The 26,664-nt window shown below is 38.9% G+C and overlaps 5 protein-coding genes across 6 annotated transcripts in view; 2 read left to right on the forward strand and 3 right to left on the reverse strand.

Annotated features, from left to right (window-relative positions):
- The window catches only part of LOC108072216 (uncharacterized), a 63,077-nt gene extending 40,668 nt beyond the window's left edge, over nt 1-22,409 (reverse strand). The window contains exons 1-2 of the mRNA XM_070283590.1: nt 22,217-22,409; nt 19,430-19,854 (exon numbers count right to left, since the gene is read on the reverse strand). Coding sequence (XP_070139691.1) covers nt 19,430-19,760 — 331 coding nt within the window. The 5' untranslated portion in view covers nt 19,761-19,854; nt 22,217-22,409. The remainder of the gene's footprint in view (nt 1-19,429; nt 19,855-22,216) is intronic.
- The window catches only part of LOC108085134 (outer dynein arm-docking complex subunit 4), a 178,414-nt gene that overhangs the window by 90,587 nt on the left and 61,163 nt on the right, over nt 1-26,664 (reverse strand). The gene's annotated exons all lie outside the window — the stretch shown is intronic.
- The window catches only part of Snp (Snipper), a 102,019-nt gene that overhangs the window by 38,799 nt on the left and 36,556 nt on the right, over nt 1-26,664 (forward strand). The gene's annotated exons all lie outside the window — the stretch shown is intronic.
- LOC108085127 (transmembrane emp24 domain-containing protein 2) lies at nt 16,489-17,254 on the forward strand. The gene has a single exon (XM_017181633.3). It carries the CDS (start codon nt 16,497-16,499, stop codon nt 17,190-17,192), a length of 696 nt encoding a protein of 231 aa, XP_017037122.2. The 5' UTR covers nt 16,489-16,496; the 3' UTR covers nt 17,193-17,254.
- Nucleotides 25,409-26,588, reverse strand: PpD5 (Protein phosphatase D5). Its single transcript, XM_017181606.3, has one exon. The coding sequence runs from the start codon at nt 26,503-26,505 to the stop codon at nt 25,447-25,449; it is 1,059 nt and encodes a 352-aa protein (XP_017037095.1). The 5' UTR covers nt 26,506-26,588; the 3' UTR covers nt 25,409-25,446.

Below are 26,664 nucleotides of genomic sequence, written 5' to 3' on the forward strand. Positions count from 1 at the left end.
TTAATAAATCAAAATTAATTATTGAGAAAGGTATAACATGTTTACAGAGGAAATAGGAAGCTTTATAGTGAATGTAAAAGTAGAAATTAATGTTATATAAATAGATGAAAAGAAATAAACAGGACTGCAATTATTTTATTACATGTTTGGGTACCCCAAAAATATCTAGGATATTTAAAACCCTTGAAAAGGTCTTAAGAAAACGTTTAAATTTTAAAGTAATTAAATCAAATCAAAACCTAAATTTCGTAAATTTCAATAACTCCGACTGAGATAGCTGGAACTCCCCTATTAACATAAGTATATATATATTTACTATATACTATCCTTGTTTGACCATCCACGGAACCATTACTGATCCGAATCCAGACGCCGCAGCATAACTAACTAATTAATATTAATGCACGGAGAATGCTAATTATGCCAGCACACACACACTTAAGAGAGAGCGAGAGGAAAAGCGTGGGAAAGCACAAAGTATTTTCCACACAATCGCATGAAACGTGAGTGCAAAAGAGAAGGCCAAAATGGAAAAAGTTTTGCATTGAAATGCAAGCAAATTGAAATGAAGCTTGAGGCACCACCCCCTCCCCCCCAGAAGGTAGAAAGGATTGTGGGCGGAACACGTGTTGGCCATTTCAAAAATGTAAACGTCAGCGAGTCCATCACGGCCAGGCGTCCTGGAAAAACCAGCCAACTGCAGACGCTTATTTGCTTATTCATAAGCAAACATTAACTTAATTTCCACATGTGCCAGACAGGGGGATGGGTTTTGAGTTTCCCCTTTCGCGAAATGTGATTATCAGTGCTGGGCGAACATGCCAACAGCTGGCAGCAGCTGCTTAATATGGCCAACTTTACATACAAACAGGGGTTGAATTCCATACGAATATGGCCCAAAGGACAATGAGAGTGTGTGCTAGCGTTTGAAAAATACATAAAACAAAGCCAGAGCAAGCAAAGCACAAAGCAACAATGCACAAACAAAAGCAGAAGCACAGAATGTTGCAAACAACTTTATATAATAATTATCCTTAACATTTAGGGAGGTTTTCTGGTTTCAAATTCTTCAGCAAAGCTTTTAAAAAATATTTAGTGAAAAGATTTACCTTGTTTCAACAAGAAATAGAATTAAACCCCACATCTTATCACACTTTCCTTTCCCCAAGACCAAAATCAAGTTAAACAACTCGTGGGGAAAGCGTGAAACAAGAGTAAATTTGAAGGATAAACCTCTTTGCAGGCGCCTGTAAGCCTGTAAAATTGCCACAACACATGCAAAGTAGCCGCCGAGAAGATTCGCCACATCGCGTGCTCCAATTGCAATAGCAATTTCTGTTGCAGTAAAAGCACGGGTACGGGCACGGGCAACAGCAATGCGTCAGTTGAGCAAATAAACAACATTGACAGAGGGAGGGGGAGGAGGATGTACCTGGGAGGTAAAAATGGATAGCAAAATTTGCCGAGCAAACAGCAGCAGCCGCCAACATCTATATAAATTTATAAACGAAACACATGCACCGTATGTTGGTGTGTGTTTAAGGATAAAGCGCAAACTTTACAGACACACAGACACACACAGGGGCGTAGTTACAGGAAAATTAAAAGGCAAAAGGTAACCGAACAACTGAACAGTACCCCCTTTTCGAGGCACGCCCCTGCTGGACCGCATTGAGGCCATTTTATTAATATTTAATATCAAATAAAGCCCCCTCTCGGAATTGAAACAGAACGGAAAATGGATAACCCAGGCAAAGGGGTTGAGTTTTGAATAAAGAACTGATTGCAGATCCGGCCAGGCCCCCCAGGAAATCCATCAAACTGACCGCAGACCGTCTCACATGTGCCGCAGCAGCAGCACTTAACGAAAAGAAAATAAATTATAGACTTGATAATTACAAAAAAATTATGTGCTCTGAGGGAAATAAATTTCCTGAAATATTTTCCCCTCGAATATTCAACTCTACTTTAAATATATATGTATAAAGAGCAGCCGGGAAAGCCAGGCGGTCAAGGAAATCCATCAAACTGACCGCAGACTCGTCTCACGTGGCGTATGAGCAATGTTGTCGGCACTTAAACGAACTGAGGCCAAGAACGTGCCTTAAACTATGTCCATTTATTCCAGAGTCCGGCATCCCGGAGCCCCCCTGGTTGTGGGCTAGGTTAATACCCAATTACTGTGCAAATTACTTCAAGTTTTTCTTTCGGAAAAGGAAACTTTTGTCTGTCTCTCAGCCAGTGTGTGTGTGCGTGTGTGTGAGCCATTAAAGTTTAGCATTTCGGGCCTGAAACGTGCTCTCCTCACAGAGGTTGAAGCCACCTCGTTTTAAAGCTTTTTTAATAAACGTCATAATTTGCTTAAAGTTTTCCCATATAACCAGGTGCTGCAGGTGCTGGCCCCGAAATAAGCTGGAATTTCGTTTCGTTAGTGCATGAGTTTTTCCGAGTTTTTGGGAAGGAGGACGATGCCTGTGGCAGCCGCACAATTTAGCAAATTATCTTGATAGTTTTTAGCCCCACTTTTAGCAGGTGGAAATTTTGTGGATTATTAGTGGAGATCTTGCGTGCAGATGCAGACGGGCTTCAAGGTTTTTCCAGCAGGTGATAAAAATTGAGGTCATAAAGAGGAGGTTATCTTTTTAATGGGAGTTTGCTTGGGTTTTTGAATAGCAATTTTATGCCAAAGATTTGTTTGTAATTATTGGGTATTTATTGAGGTTTTAAATGTATTAAAACAAAGCTGAAACAAAGTCCCTGAAATCCTCAACTTGTGTCTGAATAATGCAATGAATATGTAACTCGCTTGTTTAATTTTTTAGCCGCATTCCCAGCTTGGGTTTTAAACCGAAACCAACCCCAAAAACCGACAAAAACGAAACTAAATAGTGGCTGGGAAAAAGACAAAGCAGGAACCGAGCCTTGCATATCGCATGGACTTACTGGCTCCCCCGAGGCTCATCAAAAATATACGAGATTGCCCCTCGGTCTCCGCTTTTAATTTTTTGTTAACCAAAAAAACAAATGGGGAAAAAAATCAGCGCACTTTTGGGACAAATATACGGGAGTAATGTATGCAAATATTTATATATTCATGTGTGTGGGCGGGTGGTTGGGCTTTTTGGCTGGAAGCGCCGTGAAAATGGGAAAATCGCGAACAGCGGACACAGATTACAGTGTGGCGCCCGAAGGAGCGCAACAAACTTTTACTTTGACATATCACAAGCACACACAGACACACACACACACCCATGTGAATATTTAAAAAACAAATCGCAGCAAAGGGCTAAAAAGCAAAGCAAAGCGAGGGCCCAATGCTTTTTACTTTGACCGCCGACGGGCACTCGAAATGCACATCCCCACCCTCTCTTGCCCATTTCCATTTACCATTTTCCCTACCAATACAGTTTCCCATTTGTATTTGTCTCTCCCCCTCTTGGCTCTGCCCTCTGACTGATTCCTTCCCTTTCTCTTTCCGGGGAGTGTTCGCTTTTTAACCACAAAAAATGGCTGCAGTACGCGCAACTAAACACACAACAAACTTTGGCCCACACACACACATGCACACATGCTGAGATGAGATGCGGTTCTCGTTGCACGCTCACTTTGCCATTTGGCAACACAAACACTGCAAAAAATTACATGATTTTGGGAGAGATTATAATATAGAAAATTTATTTTATATTATGGTTGTTTTTAATTTATCAATTATAATTTTAATAATACATTTTTATGAATTTTAAGTCCCATTTCTATTTTGCATTTCTCCCATTAAATCTTAAACCTACATATATTTCCCTCTGTGTATTCATTCACATGCACACACATCATATGGCGCATTGGCATTTTCTTTTGAGTGCAGAAATTCCTTTCAAAAAATCAACATTCAAATACGCATCCAAGTAAAAGTGCGAGTGGTAAAAGCGCAATTTCCTCTTGAAATCTCCGCTGCTCTGCAGCTTTCCCTCTTTCCCCTCCCCCTGGAGCCCTGTTTCTGGCCATTGTACAGTGTAAGCCATTTCTGAGAGAACTTTGATTTGTGGCCCTCCAATGAAGATGAATTGCCTGGAGGCTGGGTCCGGGGAAACAACAACAAACGTCGAACAGAACAAAGGACTCAGTCAAGCCCCGAACTCAGAGTGGTTTTGTGTAGAGAAAATCCTAATGGAAACTGCCTAGAAAATGATTCAAACTAAGTAACATGTGGGCCTAATTTGGAAATTCAACATTCTGTAAATATATGTATATTTAAAGGAAAAGCAACTCGAACTAACTATCTAGGTAATGAATATAGTGAGGCTTTATTTGGTAATTAAGTCATGTAATAGTAGAGTTTAGAGCTTCTTCTCACCAATTAAAAATATAGGCAAACAAGAAAGGAAACTAACTTCGGGAAGCCGAAATTTGTATACCCTTGCAGTTTGCCATAAGATCTGTCATTCAATCAAATTCATCATAACTAAGCCAAAATAGCATCAAATTCAATTCGAAAAGCTTTTCTGTGCTATTTTTTTCCAGATAAACAAATCTGCATACTAAATTTCACATTTTAAAATTATGAAATTTTTGCCTATTTTTTCTTTGACAATTAAACCATTTTAAGAACTCAAAAATACAAAAAAAAAAATTTTTAATGTTTTCCTTCTTAACTTGGCTAGATCGACTCCGCTTTTTGTGCTGATCAAGAATATATGTGAATTATAGGGTCGGAAATGAGTCCTTCACTGATTTTTGGGCTTCGGACTGAAATTATTATACCCCTTAAGGTGTATTAATTTTTAAATATTTATTCATAATTTTATATGATCATTTTTGGGCTTAAAAATTCAATAACTAAGCCAAAAATGCATTAAATTCAATTTGGAAAGCTGTTCTGAGTTAGTTTTTTTATGGTTAATAAATCTGCATATAAAGATTACAAATTTAACCAATTTAAAATTTTTCGATTTTTCTTTACCTCCTTAAACAATAAAATTAAACATAAAATTAAAAAAAAAATAAAAAATTTTAATATTCTTGCAAACATGTCTAGATCGATTCTGTTTTTAATGCTGATCAAGAATATATATGATTTATAGGGTCGGAAATGAGTCCTTCACTGATTTTTGGGCTTCGGACTGAAATTATTATACCCCTTAAGGTGTATTAATTTTTAAATATTTATTCATAATTTTATATGATCATTTTTGGGCTTAAAAATTCAATAACTAAGCCAAAAATGCATTAAATTCAATTTGGAAAGCTGTTCTGAGTTAGTTTTTTTATGGTTAATAAATCTGCATATAAAGATTACAAATTTAACCAATTTAAAATTTTTCGATTTTTCTTTACCTCCTTAAACAATAAAATTAAACATAAAATTTAAAAAAAAAAATTAAAAATTTTAATTTTCTTGCAAACATGTCTAGATCGATTCTGTTTTTAATGCTGATCAAGAATATATATGATTTATAGGGTCGGAAATGCGTCCTTCACTGATTTTTGGGCTTCGAACTGAAATTATTATACCCCTTAAGGTGTATTAATTTTAAATATTTATTCATAATTTTATATGATCATTTTTGGGCTTAAAAATTCAATAACTAAGCCAAAAATCCATTAAATTCAATTTGGAAAGCTGTTCTGAGTTAGTTTTTTTATGGTTAATAAATCTGCATATAAAGATTTTAAATTTAACCAATTTAAAATTTTTCGATTTTTCTTTACCTCCTTAAACAATAAAATTAAACAATAAAATTAAACATAAAATTAAAAAAAAAATTAAAATTTTTAATTTTCTTGCAAACATGTCTAGATCGATTCTGTTTTTAATGCTGATCAAGAATATATATGATTTATAGGGTCGGAAATGAGTCCTTCACTGATTTTTGGGCTTCGGACTGAAATTATTATACCCCTTAAGGTGTATTAATTTTTAAATATTTATTCATAATTTTAAATGATCATTTTAGGTCTTCAAAATTCAATAACTAAGCCAAAAATGCATTAAATTCAATTCGGAAAGCTGTTCTGAGTTAGTTTTTTTATGGTTAATAAATCTGCATATAAAGATTACAAATTTAACCAATTTAAAATTTTCCGATTTTTCTTTACCTCCTTAAACAATAAAATTAAACATAAAATTAAAAAAAAAATAAAAAATTTTAATTTTCTTGCAAACATGTCTAGATCGATTCTGTTTTTAATGCTGATCAAGAATATATATGATTTATAGGGTCGGAAATGAGTCCTTCACTGATTTTTGGGCTTCGGTCTGAAATTATTATACCCCTTAAGGTGTATTAATTTTTATACCCTTGCAGGGTATTATAATTTCAGTCAGAAGTTTGCAACGCAGTGAAGGAGACGTTTCCGACCCTATAAAGTATATATATTCTTGATCAGCATCAACAGCCGAGTCGATCTAGCCATGTCCGTCTGTCCGTCTGTCCGTCTGTCCGTCTGTCTGTCTGTCTGTCTGTCCGTCTGTCTGTTTCTACGCAAACTAGTCCCTCAGTTTTAAAGCTATCTGAATGAAACTTTGCATATAGTCTTCTATATGCTCTCACTGCTATATATGTCGGAACGGGCCGGATCGGACGACTATATCATATAGCTGCCATACAAATGTTCGATAAATTTTTAGAAAAAAAATTATAACTTGGCTGTTTTTCAACATATGTGCACTATTTTTGACATATGACCATTTTATATTATTTCTGAATTTTGGTAAAAATTTTATGAAAATCGGACGACTATATCATATAGCTGCCATAGGAACGATCAGGAAATTAATAGAAAAAAAATTATAACTTCGTTGTTTTTCAAACTATTTTTTTCTACTCTGGGATATAAGCTTATTTTATTAGTTCAGAATTTTGGTATAAATTTTATGAAAATCGGACAACTATATCATATAGCTGCCATATAAACAGATCGGTAGGTGTAGGGAAAATGTAAAACTGGGAATGTAAAACTGTAACTGTCAAACTCTCAACATAATAAGTATAGGTAAAATGCAATGAAATAATATCTGCAAGGGTATACAAACTTCGGCGTGCCGAAGTTAGCTTCCTTTCTTGTTAAATATTTATTCATAATTTTATATGATCATTTTTGGGCTTAAAAATTCAATAACTAAGCCAAAAATGCATTAAATTCACTTTCGAAACCTGTTCTGAGTTAGTTTTTTTATGGTTAATAAATCTGCATATAAAGATTACAAATTTAACCAATTTAAAATTTTTCGATTTTTCTTTACCTCCTTAAACAATAAAATTAAACATACAATTAAAAAAAAAACTAAAAATTTTAATTTTCTTGCAAACATGTCTAGATCGATTCTGTTTTTAATGCTGATCAAGAATATATATGATTTATAGGGTCGGAAATGAGTCCTTCACTGATTTTTGGGCTTCGGACTGAAATTATTATACTCCTTAAGGTGTATTAATTTTTAAATATTTATTCATAATTTTAAATGATCATTTTTGGGCTTAAAAATTCAATAACTAAGCCAAATATGCATTAAATTCAATTTGGAAAGCTGTTCTGAGTTAGTTTTTTTATGGTTAATAAATCTGCATATAAAGATTACAAATTTAACCAATTTAAAATTTTTCGATTTTTCTTTACCTCCTTAAACAATAAAATTAAACATACAATTTAAAAAAAATAACTAAAATTTTTATTTTTCTTGCAAACATGTCTAGATCGATTCTGTTTTTAATGCTGATCAAGAATATATATGATTTATAGGGTCGGAAATGAGTCCTTCACACACTTTTGACTAAACTTATAATACCCTGCAAGGGTATAAAAACTCTGCTGTAATTACTAGCCAAAGTTTAAGCCTCCCTTACAAAATCCCTTTCATTCCTTTCTTAATTGAAACTACCCGGTAAATCTGCATAACAATAACCACTTCTTTTTGGAATCTTTTATAAATGAAGTGTGCGGCAGGGGAGAAACTTTAAAGCGTCTCCTTTGCATTTGTTCCTTTCAAATAAGTTGCCTCAGTTTATGGACAAAGTTTAAACAAATCTGGTCGTAGCGACCATATGTTTATGAAAGCGCCTTGCCGGCTGCCTGGCTTTTGAGCCATAATTTCCAACAATTTGTTGAGCTTCGGGCCGGAGGGCATGTGCCTTGCCTTGGCTCCTTATACCCTGTGTATAAAATTACAATAAATCCTTGCATTTTAGCTGCAAATAAACAAAGATTTGCAGCGCCGAAAACGAAGTCTGAGAGCGCTAAAACAAAACAGAAGGACCAAGCCAGGGGCCAGGACGAGTGCATGCAAAGTAGCATTTTAAGTTGCCCCAGAAAAGCGAAAGAAATCCTTGGGTCTGGGAGGGATGCATGGCTCCAGGATGTTAAATCAACATGTAAGCATTTAATGCGGCGCTCCAAAGCTGAAAAAGCGTAAAATTCCCCAAATGACCATAAATTTCTGTGTTTGGCATCGCAATTGTTGTTGTTACTCCGTTTGTCGCCGTAACTGCTGCTGCTGCTGCTGCTGCCGGCAAGTGTAGAGAAATGTAGAAATGGAGAAAACTTCAACAAGCACTTGTAAAAATAAATGGCATTTTGGGTTATGTGCAATAATAAAATGGAAATTGTGCAAAAATATTGTCTCTTACCACGGCGAGTGGGGGAGTGGAGGAAGGGGCTTAACCCGGTTAAGCTGACCCGGCTAACTGGGAACTATATAATGGCCGATGATGTACGTCCTTGTTGGGCTTAGACTCGACCGAGAGTCTCTTCTTCTGTGTGTGTTGACAGAGAATCTTTCGAGAAATTGTTTGGAAAAATATAAATGTATAGAGGGCAGAGAGCCTGGGTGTATTTTATGATAGGAATCAGTTTATTCGGAGCTTTGTTTCATGGAGCAAAGGTCGTAAAAATACGTTTGCCAGAGAGATTAATTGAATTTTGGATATATTCTGTGTGTTGCCTTAAACGATAAAATATTGATAGATAAGCAATGGACTGCAGGGAATTGTGTTCAATAAATATTTGCTTAAGAATGCATTTACCCAGAGAGAAATATTTATTTCTCTTTGAATATTTAACTGTTGTTTGTTGTTATATTAAAATCTTGCTTCTATCTCGGGTTATAAAATGTTATTTTAGTGTTATTAAAGATTAATCAGAATCCTGGTTTCACTGCTCTACTGTACCTGCTCAGAGTCAGTGATTCAGCTTTTCATTTCGGCATTTGCCAAGAGAAAACATATTTGACACAACGCTGCTTTCCGAAAAGTTTCTAATTTCACGGCACCCCCTTGAAAGCCTGGCATCCTGGGGATGTCAACTTGCCATATGCAAATGACTTGCTTATCAAATAAAGTATGTTTCGGGGTGCGCTACGGGTCCTGCTGCTGCTGCTGCTGCTGTTGCTCTTGTTCACTTGGGTTAAGGGGTTCGGGTTCGGGTGCGGGGTTTTCGGTTTGGGGCTTTTGGGGTCTGGGGTTTTTGCGTGCGAAGTGGCACAACTGTGCGTATGCGCAATTTTCACATTGTTTCAATATCACGCATACGTTAAGGGGGCCGGGCAAGGGTTTTGGAGGAGAAGAGGTGCTCGGTGCTGGGTGCTCGGTGCTTCGGTTTGTCGGTGCTGGGTGCTCTCTGTTCGGTTTTTGGTTTCGGTTTTTCGCCTCCGGCATTTCCAAGTATGCACAAGTAATGTGAGAAAATTAAATTTTTCGTGGCTCCCGCAAAAGTGTCGGTCCCTGTGTGTGTACACACACGTTTGCGATTTTGTGCTAAACATTTTGACTCTCCTTCATTTTAACACCACCTCACCCCCCGAGCCCTGTGAAAAGGGCGTGAAGAATAAAACTTAATTCAATCTGCATATATCCCCAAACACTCTCCCCTCCCTTCCCTGTAGCTGTTTTGCGGAATATTTAATTAAATTTTGCGCCTTGTTATTGTTATTTGCTGGCAGGCGACATTTGTTAATTGAATGCCAGCGCTGCAAAAGTGATTATCATTTGAGTTTGTCATTTGATTTACGGCATAAAATTACTCTACGACATAATGCCGAGTGCTTTAAGATTTATAGAGGGATTATGGGGGTGGCATTGGTCTCAGCTGCTGCCACTATGTATTTCTTTGACCACGCACGCACTTTACATAATTGATACAGGACGCAACAGCGTCAGGGTCCTTTCCTTTTCTTCCCCATTTAACCGCATCAAGCTTCATTTAAGTTCAATCAAAGCCAAAAGCCGTTCAATATGAATGCCAATGTCCTGTGTCCAAATGTCCAAAGTCCAATAGCCAAATGCCATCGAATTGGTCGCCAAGTGACAGCCACAAAAGCCACAGAAACCTTTTTGCCTGTCCGCCAAGCGTGACGCCAAAATTGCAAATGTCAAATGGATACAAGGATGTACACTGCGAAAGGAGCTGGTTTTGGGGAGTAAAAATAATTGGAGAGAGTTCTTCAATAAGAAAAACTCAGGAATTTTCTGTTGGTGGCAGTTTAAACAGACAGTTTAAACCAAATTAAAATTATTATTTTACTACAAAGACCCCTATAAGCAAATAACTTAACGTATAATATAATTCCAAAGAAGGTTTACAATGTATTCTCCCAACTTTTTCCACTCTGTAGATTTTCTGGATGTGTGTTTGATTGTCTTTGAGTGATTGAAGATATCGGGGCGGGCCAAAAGCGTTTTTGGTTTCACTGCTAAAGCCGCAAGCGGCAGAAACTTCTGGACAACGCTTCATCCCCTGTCACCCCCAACAAAAACTTGGACTAATTGAGTGGGTTTAACTGGGAGAAAGCCAACGCCAATTAGCCAAGGGAGTTTAAGCCACAGCCGAGCGGGTAAAGCATACATATATCTGCCAGAGGAGAATGCAAACATTAAATTAACCAACCAATGTCAAATGCAAATACCAAATGCAGACATTAACAGAAACATTTGGCAGGCAATTTAATTTGTTGTTGAAATTGCGACTCTGAAACTTGTGCAAAATTATGTAAAATGGCGTCTTCGTCGCCTTGGCTATGTTTTTGCATGCAAATTGTGGCAGGAAAGGAGAAGGAAATTCTAATGTAAATTTCATGCCAACACATAACAAAAATGTTGAGGGGAATGGAATGAAGAAAATGGGAAAATGCAGCCAGGCTAGGCTCTATTTTATGCCATTCTATCTTGAGAGTGTATGTGTGCACCGGAAATACTTGGCATGCCTCATTGAAGCTCGTTAGCTGACTTATTGCTGGGGTCCCTTGGCAAAGGGATTCATGTTGACAGCTCATGGCGGCACTTTCAATTGAAATAAATCCTCACCCAGGCAAGCCAAATAAGAAAAAAAAAACCCAAGAAATTTGCCAATTTGTTGTCATGTCCCACTTCTGCCACGCCCATTAGCCCATTACACACACTCACACACACATGAAGCCCCAGCTCTGGGCAGAGGGATATCTTTCATTGAAGACCAAAGGCATTGTCAATACTTGAGCCTTTTTACAGCTCATTCACAGCCAGCCTTCGGCTCATTTCTCATGGCTTTCCCCCCCCCCCCCCCCACATTTCCCATTTTCCTTGCCCCGCGCGCCGCCATCAAGTGTTTTTCAAGTGGAGATTAGCACGATTCCTGTGCAGCTTATGGCAAGGATGCTGCTGCGGCCCCCTTTTATCTGTTCAGTTCAGTTCGATTGGTTTGCTTGTTCAACTGTTTTCCTTTTCTGCCTTTTTTTTGCCTCGATTTCTTTGAGTTTGAGTTGTTTGCCAAATAAAAAGATTTGAGCTGTTTACAATAAAGCGGAAAATGGTATTTCCCTCATAATATTTAGCGTGAAAGTGGGTCGCCATAAATTATGGGGACCTTATGAGGGCAAAATGTATTAAATTAAAGATTTTGGAATAACATTCGTGATTAGTGAGCTAGAAATCTGACTAAATCAATTATTTTTTGTATAATTTATAAGTTAACACTATTTAATAGTTTCATTGTTTATAAAACAGAATATTATACGACGATCATTTATAATTTTAATATTGAATTTTAATAAAAATATATGCTAAAAATGTTAGTCTAAATTTTCCCTCAAGCTTTTATAAGAATCTTTAAAAAAACAATACCACGTTTCCCAAACAACCCTCATACATCCATTTAAAAGCCACTTTTATGATAATTGCTGTATTTAACCACAGACATGGCCCAATTTCTGGGCAATTTCCACACGTTCAGCCAAGTAAAAACTGAAGCTAATATGCAGGACCACAAAAACAGAAATAAAAGCCTTAAATTAGACCATTTTGCACCTTTAAAAAGGACATTAAAAATAGACCAAGGTAGCGAGGATGTATATAGAAGTTAGGGTAAGGGAACTCAGAGCGTTCCAATCAGCATGAGAAACAAATTAGAACACGCACGAATGGCCAGGCCACAAAAGCAAAGTGATGACACACACGCACAACACACGTCCTTGGAGGAGACAGGAAAAAAAGCAGCAATAGTTGGGCAAAAGGAGATCAAAGCCAGAGGCACGTGAGTCTCTGGCAACTTCTTTTCCCCCCCAAAAAAAAGCGGCATAATAATAATTGAGTAGATGCCAAACCTACGGCAGTGTACAAAAAATACAAAAATAGTTGCAGAAAATGCAAAATAAGGAGACGCAAAAGAATACAGACTAAGGCCGCGCGCACACTACGAGCTGAAAGCGGAGCTGACGGCTGAGAGCTTATCCGCGGAAAGCTTATCAGCGATCGGAGCTTTTTGCAGCCGCGCACACTGCGAGCTGAAGCTGATGTTGATTTGTAATTGTTTTTCAAGCAATACGTTTAAAAAAAAAACATATTTTAATTCTTTAATATTTTTAAAATATCGTTGTTAATGCGATGACATATTTATTTAGATCATCATGACATTTAAATTTTCGAAATCGGACCACCCAGTTCTCCAGAATATGGTTGACAAAGTACGTTTTTTTAGTGTACTTTGGCACCCTGTATCTCGGAAAGTTGACAATATTTTTATTTTAATAAATATTAAAAAAATTCTTCATACTTTTCTATATAACTGGACAGAAATTTAAATTTCTGTTACTTAAGCGCTAATTAGGGCAATTTTTTAAAGAATAGTCTAAAAAATCAGCTCGCGTCAGCTGCTAACAAAATCAAACATGTTTGGTTGATCAAACAGAGCGGAGCGGAGCTGACCTTATCAGCTTTCAGCTCCGCTCTCAGTGTGCGCGCTCTCATACAAGTAGTGTGTTTGTTTCAGAGAGCTGATAAGCCGTCAGCCGTCAGCTCCGCTTTCAGCTCGTAGTGTGCGCGCGGCCCAAGTCAGGCCCAAGCGTTGGAAATGGAAACCGTAGCTAAGTTCTCCTTCTCCCCTCATCTGGAACTGGGATCGGGACATCCTATACCCACACACGCACATCTGCTACTAAGCTGCTCTGCACGCACATGAAAAATCCAGCAAAAAAGTCCTTGAGCACGGCACGGCAAAAAAATAAGGAATATAAAGGAGAGCGGACACGGCGACGGGGCCAAACTCGAACTGGCACTTAAGAGCGTCGATGTCATGTCGACACAGAAGCCTGTGGAATGGGTGTGTGACAAAAAGGATGAAAAAGCGGCAGGATCACACTGAAATTTAATATTAAATAAAATTTTTAATATTTAAAGAAAGTTAGAAAAAGAATGGAAGGAAAGACAATATGAAGTGTAAGGAGCTATTTCCTTTTATATCTGATATTGAATTAATTTTCTGAAACAAGATCTAGAAGCATCCTTCTTATGTCGTTATGCATCTTATTTATTATTAATTATTTATTTATATATATTTATTTTTGAAAGGCTCACCTACTTCTGACTGATGTATAAATATTTGGTTAATGTATCCCATTTGTAAGATTTTAAATTCAAAACTCAAACCTCAAATCTCCCCCTAAGTTTTTCGCAGTGCAGGATCAGCAGCACTGAAAGCAGGCATCAAGTGCTGTCGGCGCCTAAAGTAACTGAAGTCGGCAAATACCGCGCTATTCGGTGGGAATGGGACGAAACTGGAGGGCAGATGGCATCGGCACCACCACCGAGCGGGCGACATGAAGTTAAGTGGCGTAAAGCGTGTACTTAATCGCTTAAAGCATTAGAATTTGAAATTGAATATCATAAAGGATATTCAAAAGTACGAACCTAGAAAAAAGAAAAAAGGGAGAAAGCAAACGCAGACAAAGAGCAAAGCGCTGAAAAAAATTGTATAACTAGAGCAGAGCACACAGCAAATAGTTGTAAAAATGTTTCGATGGCGGCAGGGAGATAGACTCTGGATAGGGATGAGAATGAGGATGAGGATGAGAATGCGGCAGTTGAGGGTGCGAAAACATTTTGCAAATAGTTAAGAGTCCGTGTGGAGTTGAAGGAGTCTCGTGCCGTTGAATTGACGACTCGTAAAATTGTTTTAAGGTGCGACATAAACTGTGGGCGTCATAGGGGATACTGAATGGATACTGGATACTGGGATACTGGATCCTGAATCCTGAAGCCTTTATCCTTTATCTCCACTATAAACAAATTGTTGAAGCGAGTACATTTTTATCGCAATGAAATCAATTTGTTTTGGCCACTCGCTGAAGAGGTGATAATTTTTTTTGTGACCAAATCACTTTGTTTACGGTTTATTTATAGCTTAAGAAGCTAAGAAGAGTTTTTACATAAAGAAAAATTGTTAAACAGCTTTAAATATGGTTTTCTTTAAAAAATATTATTTATAATATATTTCGAAACATATTTACATATTTTAAAGTACTAGGTAATGAAGTTAAGTCTCTCCCTTTGGTTTAGTTTTTAGTTTAGTTCACAAAATTGTACTTATATAATGTGTAAGAACATAAATTAATGAATTTCTTTGATATATATGTATTTTTTCTATATATTATGATCTTTCCTATTGCTTTCCACTTTTCTCTCTTTAATTTAAATATCAAAGAACCAAAATAACCTGATTCACGCTACCCTCATAAATATTATTAAATTTAATGAGCCAAAAATGTCTGCTATTTGCTCATCATAACCACTATGTCCGCCATGATGCCGTGTGTATTTCTATGCAATTTAATATGGCCCACATAAAACTGCATAAATATAGAAAAAACAAGAAAGGAAACTAACTTCAGGAAGCCGAAATTTGTATACCCTTGCAGTTTGCCATAGGATCTGTCATTCAATCAAAAATTCATCATAACTAAGCCAAAAAAACATCAAATTCAATTCGGAAAGCTTTTATGTGCTATTTTTTTCCAGATAAACAAATCTGCATACTAAATTTCACATTTTAAAATTATGAAATTTTTGCCTATTTTTTGATTGACAATTAAACCATTTTAAGAACTCAAAAATACAAAAAAAAAATTTTTTTTTTTAATGTTTTCCTTCTTAACTTGGCTAGATCGACTCCGCTTTTTGTGCTGATCAAGAATATATATGATTTATAGGGTCGGAAATGAGTCCTTCACTGATTTTTGGGCTTCGAACTGAAATTATTATACCCCTTAAGGTGTATTAATTTTTAAATATTTATTCATAATTTTATATGATCATTTTAGGTCTTAAAAATTCAATAACTAAGCCAAAAATGCATTAAATTCAATTCGGAAAGCTGTTCTGAGTTAGTTTTTTTATGGTTAATAAATCTGCATATAAAGATTTTAAATTTAACCAATTTAAAATTTTTCGATTTTTCTTTACCTCCTTAAACAATAAAATTAAACATAAAATTAAAAAAAAAAATAAAAAATTTTAATTTTCTTGCAAACATGTCTAGATCGATTCTGTTTTTAATGCTGATCAAGAATATATATGATTTATAGGCTCGGAAATGACTCCTTCACACACTTTTGACTAAAATTATAATACCCTGCAAGGGTATAAAAATGAAGCGAAAAAGAGCTTTTAATAACATTTCGTTCTCTCGCTTCAGGACAATGTTTTTGCAGCAAAATTACGCAGCAATTAGCGGAATTACATTAACAAAAGTTTTGATTTTACCGAGAGGCAAACAATAATTTCACGGATATTATAATGCAATTTTTGTTCGCTTCAGCAAAAATTGCTGGAAATTATTACCCCAAAGTAATTATAATTAGATAAATTTTGGGCAGCGAAAAGGACAACTGAAATATTTACAGGATTTTGTATTAAAATTTATTGGAAAATTTCTGTGCTGCGAGTTTGTAAATCGCAATTCAATGCTGGGATGATTCCGGGGCCCACAGTTGGCATTAAAAATGCATGACATTTTGACAATTGATGGGCCAAGGAATCGATAACATCAAATATGCATGGGAGGCCCCTCTGGGCCGAGGCCTCTCTCTCTCCTTCTCTGTCAGACAATTTGCAATTTGCTTTTATCATCTTAATTTGATTTGTCGGGTGTTTGTCGAGGGTCTGAGTGGGGTCTGAGTTCACTGCGAGTTCGATAATGAAGCGAAGCCTAGGTAAATGAGCAAACGTATTCAATTATTCAGCAGCCTGTCGGGGAGAATAATGTCTTTTCTCTCTCTCTACTTGAACTACAGTCCTAAACAAACTCAAACTGTAACCGAAACTAAATCCAAAATGGTATCAATAATAATAGTTACAATTATTGTTGTTGTGGCTCTCCTCCATCCCGCTTGGAGCTTCATCATCACCTTGGATGCCCACGAGCACGAGTGCTTCTACGATACGGCTAATGTCAATGACATGGTCACCATATCCTTTGAGGTCATGGAGGGCGGCTTCAAGGATGTGGGCGTAGAGATCTCAGGACCTGATGGAGACATAATGCATCAAGAACATCGCGAGACCACCGGCAGCTTAAGCTTTGCGGCCATAAAGAAGGGTCGCTATAAGCTGTGCTTCGACAATGAAATCTCCACACTGACCCCCAAGATTGTCATGTTCCAGTTCCATGTGGTCAAACCCCTGGACTACTATGCAGATCCCAGCAAGCGATCGGATGATGTCCTAGAGCAGGCCAAACTGCAGACGATGGTTAACCAGCTGTCGGCCAGGTTGGGAGCCATACGAGTGGAGCAAGAGTACATGCATTTCCGCTACCGGGGACACATGGACATCACCTACAGTGTCCAGGATCGCATCCTGGCCTGGTCGGTCTTCGGGCCCATGATGCTGCTGATTATGACGGTGCTGGAGGTGTACTACCTAAAGCGTTTCTTCGAGTTCAGGCGAGTGGTTTAGTGCCTTTTTAAGGGTTTAGTAATAAAAGGCAGCTTGGCAGCTTGGCTTAGTTACTTGTAAAACTTTTCTTTTGATTTTATGGTGTATACCCAACCCTCTTCATAGAAATTCTATTAAATTGCAAGCCATTTATCAAATATTCCATATATAAACCTACTTCCGCGCAAAGGCAAAGCCCTAGAATGTAAAATCGAAATAAAATTCTTGGAAAATAACCGTCAGAAAGATGGATTTCCCCTCTAGAGCTGGCAGTTTCCATTGCTTTTGGCCCTTTTGTCTTGTGAACTTTATTTGAGCGCTGCTCCATTGGCTGCTAGGATACTTTGGACCACAGCAGTCCCAGTCCCAGTCCCAGTCCCAGTCCCAGCACCAGCCTCTCCTTACTTCCTGCTTCGTCGCCCAACTTTTGCTTTCATTTGAAGCTGGGGAGCAATATTGTACCAAGTTGGGTGTCCTTTATTCATTCTTCTGGCGCTGCCAGCTGCCGCGTCTCGAGAGCTTCCCTACACAACATGCTTCATTTTATTATGCAACAGCCAGCGGAACAAAAAAAAAACTTGCTACTTTATAGGGCAATACATATAAAGAGAGAGAGACCATGGAGAAACAAAAACCCATAGTGGAAGGCAGCAAAAAACTTGACGCGACATTGTCGTAAATAAGAGGCAAAAACTTTGCCATTGTTTTGCCCAAAAGGGAAAAACGAAACCCCCTCCCGCTAGAAACTTGTGAATGAATATGATAAGTTTCCGTCCAGACTTGGTGCCATATATTGCCGTATTGTATTGGCCATCATAAATTTCCAGTGCTAATCCAATATAGGTGAAGTGAACTTTATGGATACTTGAACCACTACTCCCCTCCATCGACCCATGGAAAGTTTTATGGTTTGTGAAGCGTGAAATATGCCACAAATTGAGGGGAAAGAAAAGTCACAAGGAAGGAAAAGCCAAGCCAAGTCCACGCCAACGCCAACGCCACTTCCTCAGCTGGAAGCTGCTGTTATTGTGTGAATTTAATCAAGCAGCTTATCATAAATCTAGTATAAAAAAGTATAAAAAGTGACTTGAGGAGCTGAGTTGATATGTAAATAATACATATTTCTTTATAGCTATTCACAGCTCTTTAAAGATTCTGGAAAATAAGTTAATTGTTTGTTTTTCTAGAGATTAATATGACAGGGTTTAAGAAAGAAGTTCATACTTTGCTCTACCTAATTAGCAATAAGTAGGTTTAAGGCTTAGAAAACCCACTGAGTGCAGAACTATCCAGCTCTGAAAAATTCCCTGAAAATATCTCTCATTTTCTGCACTCATTACTTTCCATTTCCATTTCGATTTTTCCGCCATCCGCTGCTTCTGTCACTGCAGCCGCCGCAATGGCCACTCAGCCAAGCATTCCGACGGCCCATCATCTCTCATCATTATCAAGGCATGCCCGGGACCCAACCCCATGCCACTCCTGGCTTCAATTATGTTTTGCATCCTTCAGAACTGTTCACTTAATTGCATCACTTGCACAGCCATCTCGGGCTGAAGGCGGCGGTTAGCCTTGGGCTCCTTACGAGCTGTGATGGCTCCGGGTTCAGATGTCCCTCCCTCCCTTCCATTTCCATTTCCACTGCCTCACTCCCAGCGTGGCAATTCAATTTTCTATTATGTCAGGCCGAGTTGAAAGCAATGTAATGTTAATAAAATACTGCCACCAGGCTCTCTTGGCAATGGCATCGGCATCGGCATCATCTCTAGCTAGTGGCGCTCAGTTATACTCGTGGCAACAACAATGGCAAGAACTGATGCCGATGCTATGGCAACGTAACGTATACGCAATGTGGTGCGCCTTTTGTCCTGCCTACGAGTATTTACCCACAACACACACATAGGCAGGCCACATGAGGAGGGAGGGAAACCCAAAAGGCGAGGTCGGGAGCCATGTTATTTGACATTTATTTGCCATTTCCCTGCATCAACGGCACCCCGAGCCAGGGTTGCACAGGAAACAAATTTTGGAAATTTATCTAGCACTTAATCAGGGGAAATTAATTTAAGAATGAAGGTAGGAAGAGAAATAATTAAGAAAAGGTTGTGAATTGTTCTTCTTTCGTATTTCTTGAATAATATTTGAATAAGGAACTTATTTATATTTTTTTAGGCTAACAATAGTGTGGCTTTCCATTATTATCCTCATAAGTCCCCTTTGTTTTCCCCTGTGTAAGAAATCTATGAAGCTGCACTTACCTCGCTTCTGTGGCGCCTGCATGGAGGGCGATGGCGTCGCCAGGCCCACACCCAACAGCTGCAGGAGGAGCAGCATCGCCAGCAGTGACATCAACAGGCCACAGCGAGCTGCTCCTACTCCTGCTCCTGCACCCGATCCAACGGCGGCTCCTTTGTTCCGCCCCATCGTCCGACGACGACCTGCTACGACTCCACTGGATCCTTGACTTTGGTCTCGGTTTTGGTTACGGTTTGGGTTTCGGTTGTTGGATTGGGCTTGGGATTTGGTTTGGAATTGATAGTGGCCTTTGCTTTGATTCCGGAATCCGTTGGAGCGTTTGCTTTGGCACATTTCTGTTTTCGCACTGCACTTTTCACAAATCTCTCTCTCTCTCTCTCTGGCACTTTTCCTCTTTATATTTTATTTGTTCATTTCAATTATGCTACTAAAATACATATATAAAGTATAAAAAGAACATGAAATAAAGTTGTAGCAAATATTTGCTTGCATTTTTCCTGCAAATATTTTCATTTCGATTTAAATTGTGCGCTTTTATTAGGCCATATTTGCAATTAATTAAAAAGCAATTTGCTCAATAATTGATACACAGAGAATTTTCCTGCCAGGCCATAATTTAATAGCGGTCTTTTGAGGGGTTTTCAGAGCATCTCGATCATTAGTCATTGGGGAAATCCAGAGGGAACTGAAAAATGAGTGAAATCCCAGGAGGCGAAAGGCCGCTGGCAATCATTCTTCATTAGGGATAGGGGGCCAACATGTCAAGGACTTTTCGAGGACGACCACAGAAATGTCGCGCAGTTTTCTCCAAACGTTTTCTCATCACATTTTTTGGTTTTTTTTTTTTTTTGCTGCTTGATAAATATCAAAAAAATTCTCACAGTTGCATTTCCATGGAAATTGGCAAAGGCAGGCGACGCTCTGTGGAGCCTGAAAAATTGCAGCAATTAGTGGTGCCTGGAGGTCAACCAACCAACGAGCCAAAAAGGACACGGACATGGACGAGGTCCTGCCTGGCTGCAACCTGGCTGGCGACGTGAGCCAGCCAAGAAATATGTGGCTGAAATATTTTGGTTACCATTTTTTTTTTTTGTGGCTGCTGAAAATACCTTTAAAGTGGGATTTTTTTGGTGAGATTGAAATAGAGCCTGTGAGTGAGTGTGAGGAAAATGGGTGACAGCGTTTTGTGAGTTGGCAAATATTTGGTTATAACGTTTGGGGATTTTTCCCCCTTTTTTGGTCAGCGTGAAGGCTTAAAAATGCCAAAACGTGTCAAAGGAAATCCAGGGAAGTTTGCTAGTTTTTACAAACCAATAAAACTACTTTGTAGATTAAAAAAATATATTTTTATACCCTTGCAGGGTATTATAATTTCAGTCAGAAGTTTGCAACGCAGTGAAGGAGACGTTTCCGACCCTATAAAGTATATATATTCTTGATCAGCATCAACAGCCGAGTCGATCTAGCCATGTCCGTCTGTCCGTCTGTCCGTCTGTCCGTCTGTCCGTCTGTCCACCTGTCCGTTTCTACGCAAACTAGTCCCTCAGTTTTAAAGCTATCTGAATGAAACTTTGCACATAGTCTTCTATATACTCTCACTGCTATATATGTCGGAACGGGCCGGATCGGACGACTATATCATATAGCTGCCATACAAATGATCGATAAATTTTTAGAAAAAAAATTATAACTTGGATGTTTTTTAACATTTTTGCACCATTTTTTAGATATGGCCATTTTATTTTATTTCTGAATTTTGGTAAAAATTTCACGAAAATCGGACGACTATATCTTATAGCTGCCATAGGAACGATCGGGAAATTAATAGGAAAAAAAATGATAACTTCGTTGTTTTTCAACGTATTTTCATCTACTTTGAGATATAAGCTTATTTTATTATTTTAGAATTTTGGTATAAATTTCATAAAAATCGGACAACTATATCATATAGCTGCCATAGAAACGATCGATAGATGTAGAGAAAATGTAAGGCTGGGAATGTAAAACTGTAACTGTCAAACTGTAAACATAATAAGTATAGGTAAAATGTAATGAAATGATATCTGCAAGGGTATACAAACTTCGGCGTGCCGAAGTTAGCTTCCTTTCTTGTTTTTATAGATTTTCACAAATAAAATTCATTGCTTTAATGTTTAAACACATGTATTTCCCGATAACCCTCCTCAATCATTATTATTTCCTCTTATAATGGCTTATAATGTTTTATATCTGGCCATAAATTGACCATTAAAATTGTATATATGACGGTTTTTAATTGCTTGATAGATGCTCATTGCGTTTTATGTTTCATTTTATTTTTAAAATATCAAAAGCCATTCCTGTTGATATTTTAATGATAAATGTTTGCCTGGCCGAAAGGTTGGTTCAGCTGTTTCAATATTTCAGTGGGTTCTTTGTTATGGCAGCACCACATCTACCTCTCTCCTCAATTATTTATGCAAAAGGGGGAAAAGCGGCAATAAAAATCAAAATCGGGGCAAATTCAACTGTGGCATATGGCGGAAAAAGGGACACAAAAGGCCTGACAGTGGGAAAAACAAAAGCCAAAAAAAAATAAAAGCGAGCGAGATAAATCCATTGACGGATGTGGCACGCGTTTCTCCCTTTCTCTGTGTATTTGTTTTATTATTTTTATTTGTTTTGCGAAGGCACTTTGTAAAAAATCACGTAGCCATGGCCGTGGAGATAAAGGACACCCGCACAAAGGCACACTCGAAGCGACGAGAATTTAATATTTAATCTTAACGAAGGACATCAATTGCAATTACACCAAAAACACGGCGCACAACGCGTTTCCTTGACGATAGCGAAAATCCCTGCAGGATTCTTGAACTGCTTTCGCTGACTTCTGCAGACGAACTGAGCGCGAATTTATTGCTGCTGCCACACAGGGAAATCCCTTCAATATATCTCTCTATATCTACATATATATTTATATTCCACGACGACACACAACCTCAGGCTTCGGCTGGCCACGGCGAACTGGCCACTTTTCGCTACGATTTTCCCTTCGGAAAAGCCAAAGCGAAACCGAAGCAAAGCGAAGCGAAGCTCTGAATGAAAGTGAAGCTGATTTTTCCAGCCACTGAGAGAACTCTGAGCGAATCGGTTGAGAAGAGACAGTGAGAGAGCGTGAAAGCTTTGGTTGGTTCGTGGTTCTATGGAGGCGGGGGAATCCCCTGATGCTCTCCCGGAACATCTGACTTTTGTTTACGCTTATCAGGCATCAGCTGTTCCCGGAGAGCGAACTCCTGGCTGCTCGCCACGTGGCCACAACAAAAACAATCGCCGTGTTTTGATTCGGAATTATGTAATGGCTAGTGAAAATGGCGTAAGGCATAATTACAGGTGCACTGGCAGAAAATTGTAGGGTTTTTTGAATTATTTTATAATATTTTCTTGTAATTTGTGTGGCTTAGAAAATATTTGGAGATTTTTAACACTGAAAAAGTATTCAAAAACATTATATATTTAGTGATAAAAATAGTCAATTTTTTTAATCAAATCTACTATTTGGGTTTTGCCCAACAATATTATTTTAAACTTTATTTTGCGCTTTAAATTTTAATTTGCTTGCATTTATATTTAACTATTTAAATAACAATTTATAAAACCTTCCAGGAATATGAATATTTATGAACATTTTTCCCTAACAATTTATGCTTCCAGAAAACCCTTTACCTATTTCCCATATTAATTACAAGTTCTAAAAGAATTATTGCTGCCTTTTCAGTACCCTTAATTAGGAAATAAAGATTACCAAAAGAATGCAAAGCAAAATAGGAAGAAAGTGGTCTTAAAAACAAATCATAAAAAGTGAGCAGCCCACCTAACCAGACCCCCTTTTGCCAGGCGGCCCCTTTACCACCACACTCCTAGCCTCTCCCTCCGCAGTGGTCATCATCAAGGGCGAGGAGTCCTTTGCGTGGACAGCTGGCGACGACCTTTGCATGCCAATTAGATTGGGGATCTCTTTCGGCAACTGGGACACGGAACGCTGCGCTTCGCTGCGGAATGCCTTTCCCCCCCGAAACCCGCCAACCGTCTCGGCCACAATAACCTTTAAGTGTTACGGTAACGGCCGAGTTTTTAAGATGGCGCGAAGGAAGAAGGTATTTTTTTTTATAGCTATCAGCCATCAGATTCAGCTGCAGGTTGTCTTCCTTGTCCTGCTGCTCTCTTTATTTTCTCATTTCCTGGCCAGCCCCATACTCAAGGATGTGCGCAGGTGTCGGGAACAGAAGCTGAGGCAGGTAGAAACACTAAAAAAGAAGTCGGGAGTGCCCTTTTTTTTGTTAGCTTTTTGCTTAATTTTCGTTTTATGTTTTGACACCGTTTTTTTTCGGTAAAGTTTTCCAGCACAGAATCTTTCCTCCCTCTTCTGTCACTTACAAGTTTACCTCGTGTTGCCGTTGACATTTTTATACATCATCTGTCCTTTTTGGCGGCCATTTCCCCTCCGTTTTCCCCCCAGTTTTCCAGGCACCTTTGAGTGCCCCCATATCATTCCGTTGTTGCTTACATTTTTATTTAATTTCCAGCCTTTTCTCGGCGTAAAGTTCTTTCGTTTTTGTGGCCCATAAAAGGGCAAGTGCCTTGGCTTTCATTCTTTATTTTATTGGGACCATATATAGCCCTGAAATCTGGCAAGTGTGAACAGACAGCCGTCTTTGATCAATATTTAATTGCCTTCAAAGGCGGCCAATGTCAAAGGGATTCCTTTGGGTGTTCCTATAATTTATGTGCGTTGTAAAATATTGAAACGAAATCGTTATATAATTGATTTAAATGGGGTTAAACTTTACAGATGTACGGATAAATATGTGCTGAAAAAATATTACAAATTAATTACTATTCAAAATGGCCGCAGGGGGCCACAAAATGTGTGATTTATGGGCTCAGAAATCACGTATACGCCGGGTGATCGATGTAGCCGCCTTTCCTAACTCCTTCTCAGGGGGCCATATTGCAATTGAACACATAATAAATATTTATGCAGACAGTACAGCACACACCGTAATTACACACATACACACACTCTGCGTGGGTTGTTGTGTGTTTGCACAGATTATTAAAGTTATTTTCTTTGGCACAAACCGCTTTTCCTTGGTGCCTGGCAGGCTGGGAGCGCCTTTTGTTTATGTTTGCACACATGAATGTATAAATTACGATGCTTGGTTTTTGTAAACAAAATGAGTTTGCCTGCGGGCCGCCCCGGAAAACCCCCTGGAAAGAGTGACGCCCCTGGGCAAACAGTAGCTGTAGCTCCTCCTCTCTTAACACTCCTCCCGTTGGCCACATTTAAATATTTGCGCATGGAATTATTTTCTCTGGCATAAAGTGTGGCCAGGTAGACATTTTACAAAGTCAAACAAAAGTTGCCCCCATCACTTGCCGAGCTGTTAACCCCGCCATGGCTCCTTAGCCGGCTCCTGCGGATGCTCCTTGTTGCCACCTCCTGTAGGTTTTGTGTCCCCATTTTGTAGCACCTACCTCCCACCTGTTCTTCCACTCCTGGCCGTGGCATGGGGAATTTTAATTAAATTTAAATGAAGATTTATTACATATTTCATTGCCTCGACTCTGGTGACCTTCAATTGTCCTTCGATTAAGCCACAATTGGTAGCAACAATATCGATTTCACACGGAACAAAGGAAGGAAGCCAAGTTTAATTAACAATTTCAATGGAAATAATTAGAGAAACAAGTAGAAAATGTCTGGAAATAAAATAAAAGTCCTTATAAAGAAAAGGTTGCTAAGCTAATGTTGCTAGGAACAAGTTAAGCAACACATGTTGCTGGCATTGCTTTGCTTTCTAGCAACATAAGCTTAGCAATATATTAGTATAATTCTATAACTTCCACATTTATTCAGCAATTCTACTATTTATCAAATTAATTACAATATAAATGTAATTAAATTACAAAGAATATAAATATATTTGTGATTATATGTATTTATTTCCTTTAAAGTTTAAAACAAAACAAAAAAAATCAGTTACATTTTCTTTTCCCTGACCGAAGGCGGCGGCATAGATGAAGTATGGGATGGTGGTACTGGCGCAGCGCCACTGTCCGATTCGTAGGGCCCCACCCGCGATGCTACTATCCTCGGCCGGATGACGACAAAGTGGCAGACCAGATTGTTATCCACCACCAGAACGGCACCACAGTTGTCGAACATGTTGCAGTAGTTTGGGGCCGAGAAGATGGTGACCAGATGGCGGTCGGCGAAGAATTCGTAGCCATCCTCGACGACCTGGTGGCCGCGCACAATCAGATTAAAGTTGTGCTGCTGCAGGAAGCCATCCACGACAGAGGCCCCAAAGATGTAGCTAACGCCCCTTTCGTTGGGCGCCCACGAGTCTATGCCGTCCTCGGGATCCGCCCACAGGAGATCGCACAACAGACCCTCGCTGGGCACTTCAGTGGGTCGCGACAGTTGCCTGATATTGTCCAGACAGTTCAGATCCGGACTCAGACCCCCATGGACGCAGAAGATACGATCCCCCACAATGGCAGACACGGGCATGCAGTCGTAGCAGTCCACGAAGGCCTTCCACAGCTTCACGCTGTACCGCCGCTTGCACTCGTCGTAGAACCCGTAGACCTTGTTCACATCCGACGACTCGTGATTGCCGCGCAGCATGAAGAAGTTCTCGGGAAAGCGGAGCTTGTAGCACAGCAGCAGGGTCAGGGTTTCCAGCGAGTTCTGTCCCCTGTCCACGTAGTCACCCAGGAACAGGTAATTAGACAAGGGCGGATTGCCGCACTGCTGGAAGATCCTCAGCAGATCCCTGAACTGACCATGCAGATCGCCGCATACCTTCACCGGCGGACTCAGCTCCAGGAGCATCGGCTGGGAGAGGAACAGCTCCCGGGCCGAACTGCAGACGTACAGGATGGTTGTCTCTTGCATGTTGGCCATACGGCGGTTGGCAAAGCTCTGGGTTTTCAACTGCATAATGATGTTGTCCAGGTTGGCCAGTCGCATCTTCTCTTCTTTTTCCTTTTCCTTGCTCGGTTTTGAAGTACTAGACATGCGAGGGTTAGACATGGTTTCCTTTGCTGTTCTATTGATTTTTATTAGGGAACAAATTGAACTTATTTTTGAGTGATGAGTGTCTGTGTGTGTGTGTGGGAAATCTTTTTTACATTCCTCTATTTAAATTGAATTTATTGCTTGATGAAAACCCCGAGTTTCCTGCGGTTCACT

Source organism: Drosophila kikkawai, chromosome 2R (assembly GCF_030179895.1).
Source record: "Drosophila kikkawai strain 14028-0561.14 chromosome 2R, DkikHiC1v2, whole genome shotgun sequence".
In the NCBI taxonomy this organism is placed as follows: Eukaryota; Metazoa; Arthropoda; class Insecta; order Diptera; family Drosophilidae; genus Drosophila; species Drosophila kikkawai.